Source organism: Puma concolor, chromosome E2, assembly GCF_028749965.1.
Source record: "Puma concolor isolate L17-30 chromosome E2, mPumCon1.1.hap2, whole genome shotgun sequence".
Lineage (NCBI taxonomy): Eukaryota > Metazoa > Chordata > Mammalia > Carnivora > Felidae > Puma > Puma concolor.
In genome coordinates this window covers 37,456,161-37,472,603 of record NC_141681.1, presented here as the reverse complement: position 1 = coordinate 37,472,603, position 16,443 = coordinate 37,456,161, and the positions used below count along the sequence as shown (strand labels likewise).

The window sequence follows — 16,443 nt, the reverse complement described above, 5'->3', positions numbered from 1 at the left end:
TAAAATACCTAGGAATAAATCTAACCAAAGATGTAAAAGATCTGTATGCTGAAAACTATAGAAAGCTTATGAAGGTAATTGAAGAAGATATAAAGAAATGGAAAGACATTCCCTGCTCATGGATTGGAAGAATAAATATTGTCAAAATGTCAATACTACCCAAAGCTATCTACACATTCAATGCAATCCCAATCAAATTGCACCAGCATTCTTCTCGAAACTAGAACAAGCAATCCTAAAATTCATATGGAACCACAAAAGGCCCCGAATAGCCAAAGTAATTTTGAAGAAGAAGACCAAAGCAGGAGGCATCACAATCCCAGACTTTAGCCTCTACTACAAAGCTGTCATCATCAAGACAGCATGGTATTGGCACAAAAACAGACACATAGACCAATGGAATAGAATAGAAACCCCAGAACTAGACCCACAAACGTATGGCAAACTCATCTTTGACAAAGCAGGAAAGAACATCCAATGGAAAAAAGACAGTCTCTTTAACAAATGGTGCTGGGAGAACTGGACAGCAACATGCAGAAGACTGAAACTAGACCACTTTCTCACACCATTCACAAAAATAAACTCAAAATGGATAAAGGACCTGAATGTGAGACAGGAAACCATCAAAACCCTAGAGGAGAAAGCAGGAAAAGACCTCTCTGACCTCAGCCGTAGCAATCTCTTACTCAACACATCCCCAAAGGCAAGGGAATTAAAAGCAGAAGTGAACTACTGGGACCTTATGAAGATAAAAAGCTTCTGCACAGCAAAGGAAACAACCAGCAAAACTAAAAGGCAACCAATGGAATGGGAAAAGATATTTGCAAATGACATATAGGACAAAGGGCTAGTATCCAAAATCTATAAAGAGCTCACCAAACTCCACACCCGAAAAACAAATAACCCAGTGAAGAAATGGGCAGAAAACATGAATAGACACTTCTCAAAAGAAGACATCCGGATGGCCAACAGGCACATGAAAAGATGCTCAACGTCGCTCCTCAGCAGGGAAATACAAATCAAAACCACACTCAGATATCACCTCACGCCAGTCAGAGTGGCCAAAATGAACAAATCAGGAGACTATAGATGCTGGAGAGGATGTGGAGAAACGGGAACCCTCTTGCACTGTTGGTGGGAATGCAAACTGGTGCAGCCACTCTGGAAAGCAGTGTGGAGGTTCCTCAGAAAATTAAAAATAGACCTACCCTATGACCCAGCAATAGCACTGCTAGGAATTTACCCAAGGGATACAGGAGTACTGATGCATAGGGGCACTTGTACCCCAATGTTTATAGCAGCACTCTCAACAATAGCCAAAATATGGAAAGAGCCTAAATGTCCATCAACTGATGAATGGATAAAGAAATTGTGGTTTATATACACAATGGAGTACTACATGGCAATGAGAAAGAAGGAAATATGGCCCTTTGTAGCAACGTGGATGGAACTGGAGAGTGCGATGCTAAGTGAAAAAAGCCATACAGAGAAAGACAGATACTATATGTTTTCACTCTTATGTGGATCCTGAGAAACTTAACAGAAACCCATGGGGGAGGGGAAGGAAAAAAAAAAGAGGTTAGAGTGGGAGAGAGCCAAAGCATAAGAGACTCTTAAAAACTGAGAACAAACTGAGGGTTGATGGGAGGTGGGAGGGAAGGGAGGGTGGGTGATGGGTATTGAGGAGGGCATCTTTTGGGATGAGCACTGGGTGTTGTATGGAAACCAATTTGACAATAAATTTCATATATTGAAAAAAAAATTATAGTCAACAGGCTATACATTACACCTCCAAAACTTATTTATCTTATAGCTTGAAGCTTATATCTTTCAATCTCCTTCACTCCTTCCCTCATTCCCCCCCCCACCACCCACCATTGGTAATTACTAGTTAATTCTCTGTTTCTGTAAGATTCCACATATAAGTAAGGTCATACAGTATTTGTCCATATGACTTTCTGATCCTACTTGGGCTTTGACATCTTCTACTGACTTATACCTCCTCCATTCCCATTGCATATGTGCTTCTCACCCTTCTCAGGCTCTAACACGTCACACCAGCTGCTGCTGCTATCCCCATACACACAGTTAGTCTCCTTACCCTGCCTAAACCCGAACCCTGTGCTGGCTGCTACCACTCCACTTTATGGATGCCCTCTCTAGCCAGGTAGATCTTCAACACTCCACATTGAGTTACCATGGTTGCCTTCTTTTTCCCACTTGAAACCCAATCGCCCATGGACCCTTCTATTACATTCTTCATTCTTCTCAGACTTCAACACCTTGTACCGGGCCTTCAGCACAAATGTCCCCATCCCCATTTGCAGACTCTGACATTCCACCCCTTGCTGCAGGGATGTCCTCCTACCTTTATTTGTGCAACCTCTCACTGTCTCACTCTTTTCCTCAACCCACACAGACTTAACTTGCTTAGACTCACCTGATGGTTTTGGACTGGATTGTTCAGGAAGAAAGAAAGGAAGAAAGGAGGGGGAAGGAAGGCAGGAAGGAATGAAGGATGGAAGGAAGAAGGGAAGGAAGGAAGAAAGGAAGGAAAGAAGGAAGAGTTACTTTCTGTTATAACTAACATTGATTTTTTTATTTATAGGATATATAGAGTATAATTTCTTTTTTTAAATAGACCATTTTTTGGAGCAATTTTAGGTTTACAAAAAAATTAAGCATCAGGTACACAGATTTTCCACACATACTCTGTCCTCCCCATCCACAGAGCCTTCCCCATGGTCAAAATCTGTCAACAGAATAACCTATTTATTATAATAGACATCACTGTCACCCAAAGTTCGTAGTTCAGATTATGGTTGATTCTTGGTATTATACATTCTGTAGGTTTGAACAATGTGTAATGACATATCCACCATTATAGTATCACACAGAATAATTTCACTGCCCTAAAAATCATCTATGTTTCATTCATCCCACCTCCCCCTTAACCCTTAGCACCAACTGATCTTTTTACTGTCTCCTTAGTTTTGCCTTTTCCAGAAGGTCATATCGTTGGAATCATACAGTATGTACATTTCTCAGATTGGCTTCTTTCACTGAATAATATGCATTAAAGTTTTCTCCATGTCTTTTTAGGGCTTGATAGCTCATATCTTTTTAGCCCTGGATAATATTCCATCACCTAAACGTACCACAGTTTATTTATCCATTCACCCATTGAAGAACATCTTGCTTGCTTCCAAGTTTTGGCAATTATGAATTCAGCTGTTATAGGCATCCAGGTACAGGTTTTGTATGGACGTAAGTTTCGAAGTCACTTGGGGAAATGCCAATGAGCTCAATTCCTGGATCATACACCAAGAGTATGTTTAGTTTTGTAAGAAACTGCCAAACTGTTGGGGCTCCTGGGTGGCGCAGTTGGTTAAGCGTCCGACTTCAGCCAGGTCACGATCTCACGGTCTGTGAGTTCGAGCCCCGCGTCAGTCTCTGGGCTGATGGCTCAGAGCCTGGAGCCTGTTTCCGATTCTGTGTCTGCCTCTCTCTCTGCCCCTTCCCCGTTCATGCTCTGTCTCTCTCTGTCCCAAAAATAAATAAACGTTGAAAAAAAAATAAAAAAAAAAAAAAGAAACTGCCAAACTGCTTTCAAAAGTGGCTGTATAATTTTGATTTCCACCAGCAATAAGTAAGAGTTCCTGTTGCTGCATTGGGTGTTATCAGTGTTATGGATTTTAGCTATTCTAACAGACGTGTGGTAGAATTTCATTGATTTATTTGCATTTCCCTAATGACATATGATGTGGAGCATTTTTGCATATTCTTGTTTGACATCTATATATCATCTTTGGAGAGATGTTTGTTCAGGTCTAATGTTGAGCACCTTTTCATGCATGTGTTAGCCATTCATATATACTCTTTGGAAAAATATCTATTCTGGCCTTTGCCCATTTTTAGTTGGATGATTTGGGGGGGGGGGTTGCTAATGAATTACATGAATGAATTCTTTATATATTTGGCTGTTAACCCATCACTGGATATGTGGTTAGCAAATATTTTTCCTATTCCTAGATTGCCTTTTCATTTTGTTAATTGTTTGTTTTGCTGTGTATAAACTTTTTAGTTCAATGTAGTCCTACTTATTTATTATTTTGTTGCTTTTGCTTTAGGAGTCATATACAAAAAATCATTGTGAAGACCCATGTCAACAAGTTTTTCCCTATTTTTTAATATAGGAGATACATGGTTTCAGATCTTACATTTAAGTCTTTAATCCATTTCAGGTTAATTTTTGTGAGTAGTGTGAGATAGGGGTCTTCTGCAAATAAATATCCAATTTTCACAGCACCATTTGTTAAAGAGACTGTGTTTTCTCCATTGAGTATTTTTGGCTCCCTTGTCAAATATTAGTTGATTATAAATGCATGGAATTATTTCTGGGCTCTTCATTCTATTACATTGACTATGTGTCTATTTTTACGCCAGTACTATACTGTTTTGATACTAGACATTCGTAATATAGTTTGAAATGAGGAAGTGTGGTGCTTCCAGCATTTCCCTTTTTTCCCAGGATTGGCTTGCCTATTCAGGGACTTTTGTGGTTCCTCATATGAAATCTTAATAAGGATTGCTTTGAATGTTTTGGGTAGTATGGACATTTTAAAAATATTAATTCTTCCAATCCATGAACACCAAATATTTTTCCATTTACTTGTGCCTTCTTTAATTTCTTTTATCAACGTCTTTTTGTTTTGCCTCTTGGTTAAATTTATTCCTAAGTATTTTGTTTTTCATGTATTGTCAATGGGATTGTTTGCTTTATTTCCTTTTCTGAAAATTCATTGATACTGTATTGAAACACCACTGATTTCTGCAACTATACTGAATTTGTTGATTAAATCTAACAGTCCTTTGGTTGAGTCTCTAGGATTTTCTATATATAAAATCATCTGCAAATAGAGACAATTTTAGTTTTCCTTTCCATTTTTGGTAACTTTTATTTCTTTTTCTTGTCTGTCTGCTCTGGCTAGAACTTCCAATACTATGTTGAATAGAAGTGGTCTGAGTGGGCACCCTTGTCTTATTCCTGATCTTAGAAGAAAAGCTTTAACTTTTCACCATTGAGTATGATGGTAGCTATAGGCTTATCATATATGGTCTTTATCATGGTTAGGTAGGTTCCTTCTACACCTAATTTGTTGAGAGTTTTTTTAATCATGAATGGATATTGAATTTTTTCAAATGCTTTTTCTGTATCTACTGAGATGACCATATGATTTTTCAATCTCATACTTCTAATGCAATGTATCATATGTATTGATTTGTATATGTTGAACCATCCTTGCATTCCAAGTATGAATTCCACTAAATCATGGTATGTGACCCTTTACTCTATTGCTTAATTTGGTTTGCTAGTATGTTGAGAATTTTTGTAAGGATCAAGGATATTGGCTTATAGTTGTCATCAAGACTTATCTGGGTTTTTTTTCTTTTTTTTTTATGTTTATTTATTTTTGAGACAGAGAAAGACAGAGCATGAATGGGGGAGGGTCAGAGAGAGAGGGAGACACAGAATCTGAAGCAGGCTCCAGGCTCTGAGCTGTCAGCACAGAGCCCGACGCGGTGCTCGAACTCACGGACCGTGAGATCATGACCTGAGCCGAAGTCGGACGCTTAACCGACTGAACCACCCAGGCGCTCCAAGCCTTATCTGGTTTTGACATCAGAGTAATGTTTGATTCATAAGATAAGTTTGGAAGTTTTCCTTCCTCTTCAATTTTTTTGGAAGAGTTTGAGAAATACTGGTATTAATTCTTCTTTAAATGTTTAGTAGAACTCACTAGTTAAACCATTTGGTCCCGAGCTTTTCTTTGTCACAATGTTTTTGAAGTACTTACTCAATTTCCTTACTCATTGCTCAGATTTTCTGTTCTTCCTAATTCAGTTTTGGTAGATTGCATGTTTCTAGGAATTTATCCATTTCTTCTAAGTTGTCCAGTTTGTTGGCATTTAGTTGTTCATGTGTCTTATGATCCTTTGTATTTTTGTGGTATCAATTGTTATGCCTCTTCTTTCGTTCATGATTCCATTGCTTTGTGTTCTCTTCTCTTCTCTTCTCTTCTCTTCTCTTCTCTTCTCTTCTCTTCTCTTCTCTCTCTCTCTCCCTCTCTCTCTCTCTCTCTCTCTCTCTCTCTCACTCTCTCTCGGGTAGTCTAGCTAAAGGATTGTCAATTTTGTTTACCTTTTCAAAGAACTAACTCAGTTTCATTGATCTTTTCTATTGTTTTTCCTTTATTTCATTTGTTTCTGCTCTTATCTTTGTTATCTCCTTCCTTCTGCTAACTGTGGGCTTAGTTTGTTCTTTTTCTAGTTCCTTTAGGTGTAGAATTAGGTTGTTTAATATATTTCTATTTTCTTGTTGTATGCTTATATATATAAACTTCCCTCTTAGAATTACTTTCACTGCATCCCATTAGTTCTGGTATATTGTGTTTCCATTTTATTTGTATCAAGATACTTTTTGATTACTCTTTTAATTTCTGCTTTGATCCATTGTTTGTTTGGGAATATGTTGTTTAATTTCCATGTATTTGTGAGTTTTCCAGTTTTCCTGATATCTAGTTCCACACCATTGTGGTCAGTGAAGAAACTTGGAATGTTTTCAATTTTCTTAAATTTGCTAAGACTCAGGACACCTGAGTGGCTCAGTCAGTTAAGCGTCCAACTCTTGATATCAGCTCAGGTCGTGATCTTATGGTGGTGGGATAGAGCCCTGCGTTGGGCTCCACACTGAGCATGGAAACTGCTTGGGATTCTCTCTCTCTGCCCATCCCCCACTCATGAGCACGCTCTCTCTCTTTCTTTCTCTTTCTCTCACAATAAATAAATAAACATTTTCAAAATCTGCTAAGACTTGTTTTGTGGCTCAACATTTGATTTATCCTGGAAAATACTCCATGTGTGCTTGAGAAGAATATGTATTCTGTTGTTGTGGTGGTGGTGGTTGTTTTTGTCAGATGGATTGGGTTTTAGATGTCTGGTAAATCCATTTGTCCTATGGTGTTGTTCAAATACACTGTTTCCTGTGGCGCCTGGGTGGCTCAGTCGGTTGAGCGTCTGACTTCACCTCAGGTCACGATCTCACGGTCCATGAGTTCGAGCCCCCAGGCTCTGGGCTGATGGCTCAGAGCCTGGAGCCTTCCGATTCTGTGTCTCCCTCTCTCTCTGCCCCTCCCCTGTTCATGCTCTGTCTCAAAATTAAACAAATGTTAAAAAAAAATTTTTTTTTTTAAATACACTGTTTCCTTATTGATTTTCTGTCTGGCTGACCTACCCATTGTTGAGAGTAGAGTATTAAAGTCCTTAACTATTGGGGCAACTGGCTTGGCTCAGTCAGTGGAACGTGCAACACTTGATCTCAGGGTTGTGAGTTCAAGCCCCATGTTGGGTTCAGAGGTTACTTACAAATGAATTTTTTAAATAAAAATTAAAAAGTAAAGTCCTCAACTATTATTATATTATTGTGTATTTCTCTTTTCAGTTCTGTTAGTATTTGCTTTATATTTTTAGATACTCTGATAATAAACACATAAAAAGTAGCAGTTTTATGTCTTCTTAGTGGATTGACCCTTTTATCATTATATAATGACTTTTGGTCTCTTTTGACCATTTTTTGCTTAAAGTCTATTTTTACTTGCATAAGAATAGCTCCCTTGCTTTCTTTTGTTTACCACTTGCTTGAATTATCTTTCTGTATCCCTTTACTCTTAGTCTATGTGCACCTTTAGAGCTAAAGTGGATGTCTTATAGGCAATATATCATCATGTTTGATGATGTTTATTTTACATGTTTATAAACATGTTGAATCATGTTTATTTTTTTTAACAATTCAGCCATTATGTCTTTTGATGGGATAATTTAATTCATTATTTTTAAAGTAATTATTGGTAGGTAAGTTCTTACTATTGTCATTTTGTGGGTTTTGATTTGTTTTGCAGTACCATTGTTCCTTGTTTTTTTCTTATTGAGGTATAATTAACATATAACATTATATTAGTTTCAGATGTACAACATAATGATTTGATATTTGTGTACACTGCCAAATAATCACCACAAGTCTAGTATCTTCTTGTCACCATATAAAGTTACATAATATGCAATTCAATATTATTGGCTGTAGTTACCATACTGTACATTACATCCTCTTGATTTATTTTATAACTAGAAATTTATACGTCTGGACCACTTTCTCCCATTTTGCCCACCCCCTCACATCTCCTCCCCACTGACAACCACATCTGTTCTCTGCATCTATGAATTTTGTTTGTTTTGTTTTTTTAAGTTTTTATTTTAAATTCCAGTTAGTTAACATATAGTGTAATAGTAGTTTCAGGTATACAATGTAGTGATTCAACACTTCCATTGAACACCCAGTGGTCATCACAACAAGTACACTTCTTAATCCCCATCACCTATTTAACCCATCTCCCCCACTATCTCCCTCTGGTAACCATTAGTTTGCTGTCTATAGTTAAGAGCCTATTTCACACCACATGGGTGGCTCAGTCAGTTGGGCATCCGACTCTTGATTTCAGCTCAGGTCATGGTCCTGGGATTGTAGGATTGAGCCCCACGTTCAGCTCTACACTGAGCGTGGAGCCTGCTTGAGATTCTCTCTCTGTCTCTGTCCGTTTCCCCTGCTTGCATGTGCTCTCTAAAATAAATTTAAATTTTTTTTAAATAGTCTATTTCTTGGTTTGTCTCTCTCTTTTCCCCCATGCTCATTTGTTTTCTTTCTTAAATTCCACATATGAATGAAATCATATGGTATTTGTCTTTCTCTGACTTTTTTCCCTTAGCATTATACTCCCTAGCTCCATCCATGTCATTGCAAATGGCAAGATTTTATCTTTTTGATGACTGAGTAATATTCCATATTACTCCATATTACATATACATGTATATGTATATATACATATATATACCACATCTTCTTTGTCCATTCATCAGTCAATGGACACTTAGGCTGTTTCCATAATTTAGCTATTATAGATAAAGCTGCTATAAACACCAGGGTGCATATATCCCTTTGAATAAGTATTTTTGTATTCTTTGGGTAAATATCTAGTAGTGCAATTGCTAGATCATAAGATAGTTCTATTTTTAACTCTTTGAGGAAACTTCATTCTGTTTTCCAGAGTGGCTGCACCAGTTTGCATTCCCACCAGCAGTGCAAAAGTGTTCCCCTTTCTTGCATTCTTGCCAACACCTGTTGTTTTTTGTGTTGTTGATTTTAGCCATTCTGACAAATGTGAGGCAATATTCATTGCAGTTTTGATTTGTACTTCCCTGATGATGAGTGATGTTGAGCATCTTTTCATGTGTCTGTTGTCCATCTGTGTGTCTTCTTTAGAAAAATCTACTTGTATAATTTGCCCATTTTTAATTGGATTATTCATTTTTGGGGTGTTAAGTTTGAGAAGTTCTTTGCATATTTTGGATATGAACTTTTTATGAGATATGTCGTTTGCAAATATCTTCTCCCATCCTATAGTTTGCCTTTTAGCTTTGTTGATTGTTTCCTTCACTGTGCAGAAGTTTTTATTTTGATGAAGCCCCAATAGTTTATTTTTGCTTTTGTTTCCCCTGCCTCAGTAGACATATCTAAAAAGAAGTTGTTGTGGCCAATGTTAAAAACATTACTGCCTGTGTTCGTCTCTAGGATTTTTATGATTTCAGGTCTCACATTTAGGTCTTTAATCCATCTTGAAATTGTTTTTGTGTATGGCGTAAGAAAGTGGCCCAGTTTCATTCTTTTGCATATTTCTGTCCACTTTTCCTTAAATTATTTGTTAAAGAGACTTTTTCCCATTGGATATTCTTTTCTGTTTTGTTGAAAATTAGCTGGCCATATAAATGTGGGTTCGTTTCTGGGTTTTCTATTCCGTTCCATTGATCTATGTGTCTGTTTTTGTGACAGGACCTTACTGTTTTGTTCACTACTATAACTTGAAGTCTGGAATTGTGATGCTTCCAGCTTTGCTTTGCTTTTTCTAGGTTGCTTTGGCTATTCGAAGTCTTTTGTAATTCTATACAAATTTTAGGATTGCTTATTCTAGCTCCATGAAAATGCTGTTGGTATTTGACAGGAATTGCATTACATGTATAGATTGCTTTGGGTAGTATAGGCATTTTAACAACATTTGTTCTCCCAACACTTGAGCATGGGATATTTTTCCATTTCTTGGCATCATCTTGAATTTCTTTCATGAATGTTTATAGTTTTCAGAATACAGGTCTTTTGCCTGTTTAGCTAGGTATTTATTCCTAGGTATCTAATTGGTTTGGGTACAATTATAAATGGGATTGATTCCTTAATTTCTCTTTCTGCTGCTTCATTATTGGTGTGTAGAAATGCAACAGGTTTCTGTATGTTGATTTTGTATCTTGCACCTTTACTGAACTTGTATATCACTTCTAACAGTTCTTTGGGGTTTTCTATATAGAGTATCATGTCATCTGCAAATAGTTTTACTTCTTCCTTGCCAATACGGATGCCTTTTTTTCTCTTTATGTTGTCTGATTGCTGTGGCTATGACTTCTAGTACTATGTTGAATACAGTGGTGAGAGTGGACATCCTTATCTCCTTTCTGACCATAGAAGAAAAGCTCTCAGTTTTTCCCCATTGAGGATGATATTTGCTGTGGGTTTTTCATATATGGTCTTCATTATGTTGAGGTATATTCCTTCTAAACCTACTTTGTTGATGGTTTCTATCATGAATGGATGTTACATTTTGTTATATACTTTTTCTGCATCTATTGAAATGATTATAATGTTCTTACCCTTTCATTTATTAATGTGTTGTATCACACTGATTGCCTTGTGAATATTGAATCACTGTTGCATCTCAAGAATAAATCCCACTTGATGGTGGTGAATGATTTTTTAAATGTATTGTTGGGGGACATCTGAGTGGCTCAATCAGTTGAGCATCTGACTCTTGGTTTTGGCTTGGGTCATGATCTCACATTTCATGACTTCATGCCCCATATTGGGCTCTGTGCTGACAGTGCAAAACCTGCTTGGGATTCTCTCTCTCTCTCTCTCTCTCTCTCTCTCTTCTCCTCCATTGCTCATGTTCTCTCTCCCTCTCTCCCTCTTTCTCTCAAACTAAATAAACTTTAAAAATAAACAAACAAGTTGTTGGAATCAGTATGCTCGTACTTTATTTAGAATTTTTTTTTACCAATGTTTATCAGGGATATTGGCTTGTAGTTCTTTTTGCTGTTGTTGTTCTTTTGTTTTTATTCAATAATCATGAACTTAACTCTGCAATCCAGCTAGACTTGGAAGGGAATAAGGAAAATATGGAACCCATAGAACTGCAGTGAGAGCACAAAGATTATAGGATATTTCAAGCAGATGGGGACAAGAGGGTGCCCTCTTGAGGTACAGGAGTGGTCTGGAAGTTAAGATAAAACACAAGTCAAATTTATTAGATTTGTGCACAGTTAGCAATAGTTATCTTTTTGCTGGTCTTGCCATTCCTGGGCCCAAAGTGCTCCATGGCTTCCACAATATTCATGCACTCTTTCACCTTGCCAAAGACCACATGCTTGCCATCCAACCACTAGGTCTTGGCAGTGCAGATGAAAAACTGGAAACCATTTGTGTTAGGTCCAGCATTTGCCATGGACAAGATGCCAGGACTTGTATGCTTCAGAATGAAATTCTTATCATCAGATTTCTCCCCATAGACGGACTTGCCAGCAATGCCATTATGGCACGTGAAGGTACCACCCTGGCACATAAATGCTGGAATAATCCTGTGAAAGCAGGAACCTTTATAACCAATATTTTCTCCCCAGTGCTTACAGTACAAAAGTTTTCTGCTGTCTTTGGACCTTTGTCTGCAAACAGCTCAAAGGAGACACGGACCAAGTGCTCACTGTCTACAGCAATGTTGAAGAACAGTGAGGTTGACCATAGCTGGGAACCGCAGGTGGCTCCAGGGTGGCAGTGTCTGCAAGGCCTGTAGTTCTCTTTTCTAGTGGATTCTTTATCTGATTTTGATATGAGGCTAATGTGGCATCATAAAATGAGTTTGGAAGTTTTCCTTCCTTTTCTATTATTTTGGAAAGTTCGAGAAGAAAGGTATTAACTCTTCTTTAAATGTTTGGTAGAATTCCCCCGTGAAGCCATCTGGCCCTGTACTTTTGTTTGTTGGGAGATGTTTTGATTACTGATTCAGTTTCTTTGCTGGTTATCAGTCTGTTCAAGTTTTCTATTTCTTCCTGTTTCAATATTGGTCATTTGTATGTTTCTAGGAATTCATCCATTTCTTCTAGATTGTCCAATTTGTTGGCATATAGTTTTTCATAATATTCCCTCACAATTGTTTGTATTTCTGTGGTGTTGGTTGTTATTTCTCTTCTCTCACTTGTGATTTTATTTATTTGGGTCCTTTCTCTTTTCCTTTTGATAAGTGTGGCTAAGGGTTTATCAACTATTAATTTTTTCAAAGAACCATCTCCTGATTTCATTGATCTGTTCTATTGGTTTTTTTGTTTGTTTGTTCTATATCATTTATTTTTGCTCTAATCTTTATTATTTCCTTCCTTCTGCTAGCTATAGGCTTCATTTGTTATTCTTTTTTTTTTTTTTTCTAGCTCCTTTGGGTGTAAAGTTAGGTTGTTTATATGAGATTTTTCTTGCTTCTTAACGTAGGCCCGTATTGCTATTTACTTCTCTCTTTAGCTGCATCCCAAAGGAGTTAGACTGTGCTGTTTTCATTTTCATTTATTTCCATGGTTTTTTTAAAATTTCTTCTTTGATTTCCTGGTTGACCCATTCATTGTTTAGTAGCATGTTGTTTAACCTCCATGTCTTTGTGGTCTTTCCAAATTTTTCGTCTTGCTGACTTCAAGTTTCATAGTGTTTTGGTATCTTTTTGTTTGTTGAGGTCTGATTGGTGACCTAGTATGTGATATATTTTGGAGAGTGTTCCATGTGCACTTGAAAAGAATGTGTATTCTGCTGTTTTAGGGTAGAATGTTCTCAATATATCTGTTAAGTCCATCTGGTCCAGTGTATCATTGAATGTTATTGTTTATTGATTTTCTGTTTAGATGATCTGTCTGTCCATTGCTATAAGTGGGGTGTTAAACTCCCCTACTATTATTGTATTATTATCAATTAGTTCCTTTATGTTTGTTCTAATTGTTTGTTTTATATTTGAGTGCCTTATTGTTAGGTGTATAAATATTTATAATTGTTAAATCTTCTTGTTTATTATCATCTATTGTTACAGTTTTTGTTTTAAAGTCTAGTTCATCTGATATAAGTATTGCTACTCTGGCTTTCTTTTGACATCCATTTTTATGATTAATGTTTCTCCATTCCCTGACTTTCGATTTGCAGGTGTCTTTAGGTCTAAAATGAATCTCTTTTAGCAGCATATAAATGGCCCTTGGTTGGTTTTTTTTTTATCTGTTCTGATACCATATGTCTTTGAATGTTTAGTCCATTTAGAATCAAAATAATTATTGATAAATATACATTTAGTGCATTTTATTACTTGTTTTGTCATTGTTTCTTGAGATTTTTCTCTGATCCTTTCTTGTCTTTCTCACTTTTGGTCTTTCCTTTCCACTCAGAATCCCCTTTAATATTTCTTGCAGAGCTGGTGTAGTGGTCACAAGCTCCTTTAGTTTTTGTTTGTCTAGGAAACTATCTCTCCTTCTATTCTGAATGATAGCCTTGCTGGATAGAATATTCTTGGCTAGAGATTTTTCTTATGCATATCATGCCACTCCCTTCTGACCTGCCAACTTTCTGTTGAGAAATCTACAGCTAGCATTATGGGTTCTCCCTTGTACGTTAAGGAATTCTTTTGTCTTGCTGCTTTTGAGATTTTTTTCATTATCACTATATTTTGCAAATTTAATTACAATATCTTGACCATGGATGTTATAGGAGTTCTATGTGCCTCCTGGATCTGGATGTCTGTTTCCTTTCCTACATTAGGGAAGTTTTTAACTAATAGTTAAATTTTGTTGCCTCTTTTTCTCTCTTCTTCTGGGACTCCTATAATAATCCTATAAATGTAATGTGATTACATTAGATGGAGTCACTAAGTTCTCTAAGTCTATTCTTGTGTTCCATAATTATTCTTTCTCTCTTTTGTTCAGTTTCATTATTTTCTATTATTTTGTCTTCTATGTTACTTTTTTGTTCCTTTGCTTCTTAGAGTCTGCTGTTCATTGCATCAAGCCTGTTTCCAATCTCAGTTATTGTATTCTTCATTTTTGACTGATTCTTTTTTAACTTTTATCTCTGTGGTAAGGGTCTCCCTGACGTCTTCTATTCTTTTCTTAAGCCCAGCAAGTATCCTTCTGATTGTTGCTTTAAATTCTCCATCAGGCATGCCACTTATATCGGTTTTGCTTAGATCTCTGGCCATGGCCTTATCTTGTTCTTCCATTTGGGATGAATTCCTCTGTTTTGACATTTTGTCTAAGTCTCTGCCTTCTTCTCTGTGTTAGAAAAGCCCATTGTGTTTCCTGCTCCTGAAGTAATGGCCTTTTGAAGAAGAGATTGTATAGTGTCCAGGGCCTGGCTCTTCCCGGATTGTCTCTGGTGTGTGCTCTGTGCACCCTGGTGTTGTGTTTTGGCTGCTCTGTCCCTCAGGTCAGTCTCCTTCAGGGGCTCTCTTTGCCTGCAGTGGGCAGTGCTTGGTCCTTGGCCAGAATGTGGCAAGTTTTAACTAGGTGTGCTCTGGTTTGCTTGTTAAATGAGACCTGATACTACTTCAACTGAACTGAGGCTTTGCACAACTCTCTGGTTAGGAGATGTGGTTTGGGCAGCAGTTCCTGCTATTCTTCTGGATGCCTTTTATTCTTTTTTTCTTATCTAATTGCTGTAGCTAGAACTTTATTTGTTCTTCTTTTTCTAGCTCCTTTAAATGTAAAGTTAAACTGTTTATTTGAGATTTTTTTTGTTCTTGAGGTAGGACCTTTATTGCTACAAAATTCCTTCTTACAACTGTTTTTGCTGCATCCCATACAGTTTGGAGTGTTGTGTTTTCATTTTCATTTGCCCCAAAGTACTTTTTATTTCCTGGTTGATTTCTTCATTGACTCATTGGTTCTTTGGAAGCATGTTGTTTGGTCTTCACATATTGGTGTTATTTTCCACTTTTCTTCTTGTAGTTGATTTCTAGTTTCATGCACTGTGGTTGAAAAAGATGCTTGATATAATTTTAATCTTCTTAATTTACTCTTCTTAAATTTATTGACACTGTTTTGTTGCCTAATATGTGATTTATCCTGGAGAATGTCCCATGTGCACTTGAGAAGAATGTGTATTCTACTGTTCCTAGAAGGACTTTTCTCTGAGAGAGATTAAGTCTATTTGTTCTAATGTGTTGTTTGAGGTTAATGTTTCCTTATTAATCTTCTTTTTATTTATTTATTTATTTATTTATTTATTTATTTACCTGTTTTATTTTTTATTTTTTTAAATTTACATCCAAATTAGTTAGCATATAGTTCAACAATGATTTCAGGAGTAGATTCCTTAGTGCCCCTTACCCATTTAGCCCACTTAGCCCATCCCCCCTCCCACAACCCCAACCTTATTAATCTTCTGTCTGGATGATCCATCCATTGATGTTCTCTCTCAATCCATTGTACTCTTCTATCCATTGATGTTCTCAAGGTTAATGTTTCCTTATTAATCTTCTGTTTGGATGATCCATCCATTGATGTGAGTAGGGTTTTAAAGTTCCCTACTATTATCATATTACTGTCAATTTCTCTCTTTTTGTCTGTTAATATTTGCTTATATATTTAGGTGCTCCTATCGTGGGCACATAAATATTTATAAGTGTTATCTCTTCTTGTGGTTTGATCCAATCATTATATAATGCCATTCTCTGTCAATTTTTACAGCCTTTGTCTAAAGTATATTTTGTCTGATATAATTATTGTTATCCCAACTTTCTTTTCCTTTCCATTCCCATCCCTCATTCCTTCTGTGTGTGTCTTTGGATCTGAAGTGAGTCTCTTATAGGCAGCATATTTTTTATCCATTTAGCCACCTTATGTCTTTTGACTGGATTACATAACAACCTGTGTAATGTAGCAGTCTATTTTAAGTTGGTGGTCATTTAGGGGCACCTGGGTGGCTCCGTCAGTTGAGCATCCAACTTCGGCTCAGGCCATGATCTCATGGTTCATGAGTTTGAGCGCCGCATCGGGCTCTGTGCTGACAGCTCAGAGCCTGGAGCTGGCTTAGGATTCTGTGTTTCCTTCTCTCTCTGTGCCTCCCCCACTCATATTCTGTGTGTGTCTTTCTCTTTCTCAAAAATGAATATGAAAAAAAATGTTTAATTTGGTGGTCATTTATGTTCAGACACATTCCGAAAACATTACACTTTTAGTGTTTTGATGTCATAATTTACATGTTTTTATTTAATG

At 36.9% G+C, this 16,443-nt stretch overlaps 1 protein-coding gene and 1 pseudogene across 1 annotated transcript in view; both read right to left on the bottom strand.

Moving 5' to 3' along the window:
- LOC112857317 (uncharacterized) overlaps window positions 1-2,315 on the bottom strand; it is a 64,342-nt gene extending 62,027 nt beyond the window's left edge. The window contains exon 1 of the mRNA XM_086688635.1: window positions 2,198-2,315. Coding sequence (XP_086544761.1) covers window positions 2,198-2,315 — 118 coding nt within the window. The remainder of the gene's footprint in view (window positions 1-2,197) is intronic.
- A 9,130-nt stretch (window positions 2,316-11,445) lies between these two features.
- On the bottom strand, window positions 11,446-11,951 carry LOC112857316 (peptidyl-prolyl cis-trans isomerase A pseudogene; annotated as a pseudogene).
- Window positions 11,952-16,443: the final 4,492 nt, after the last annotated feature.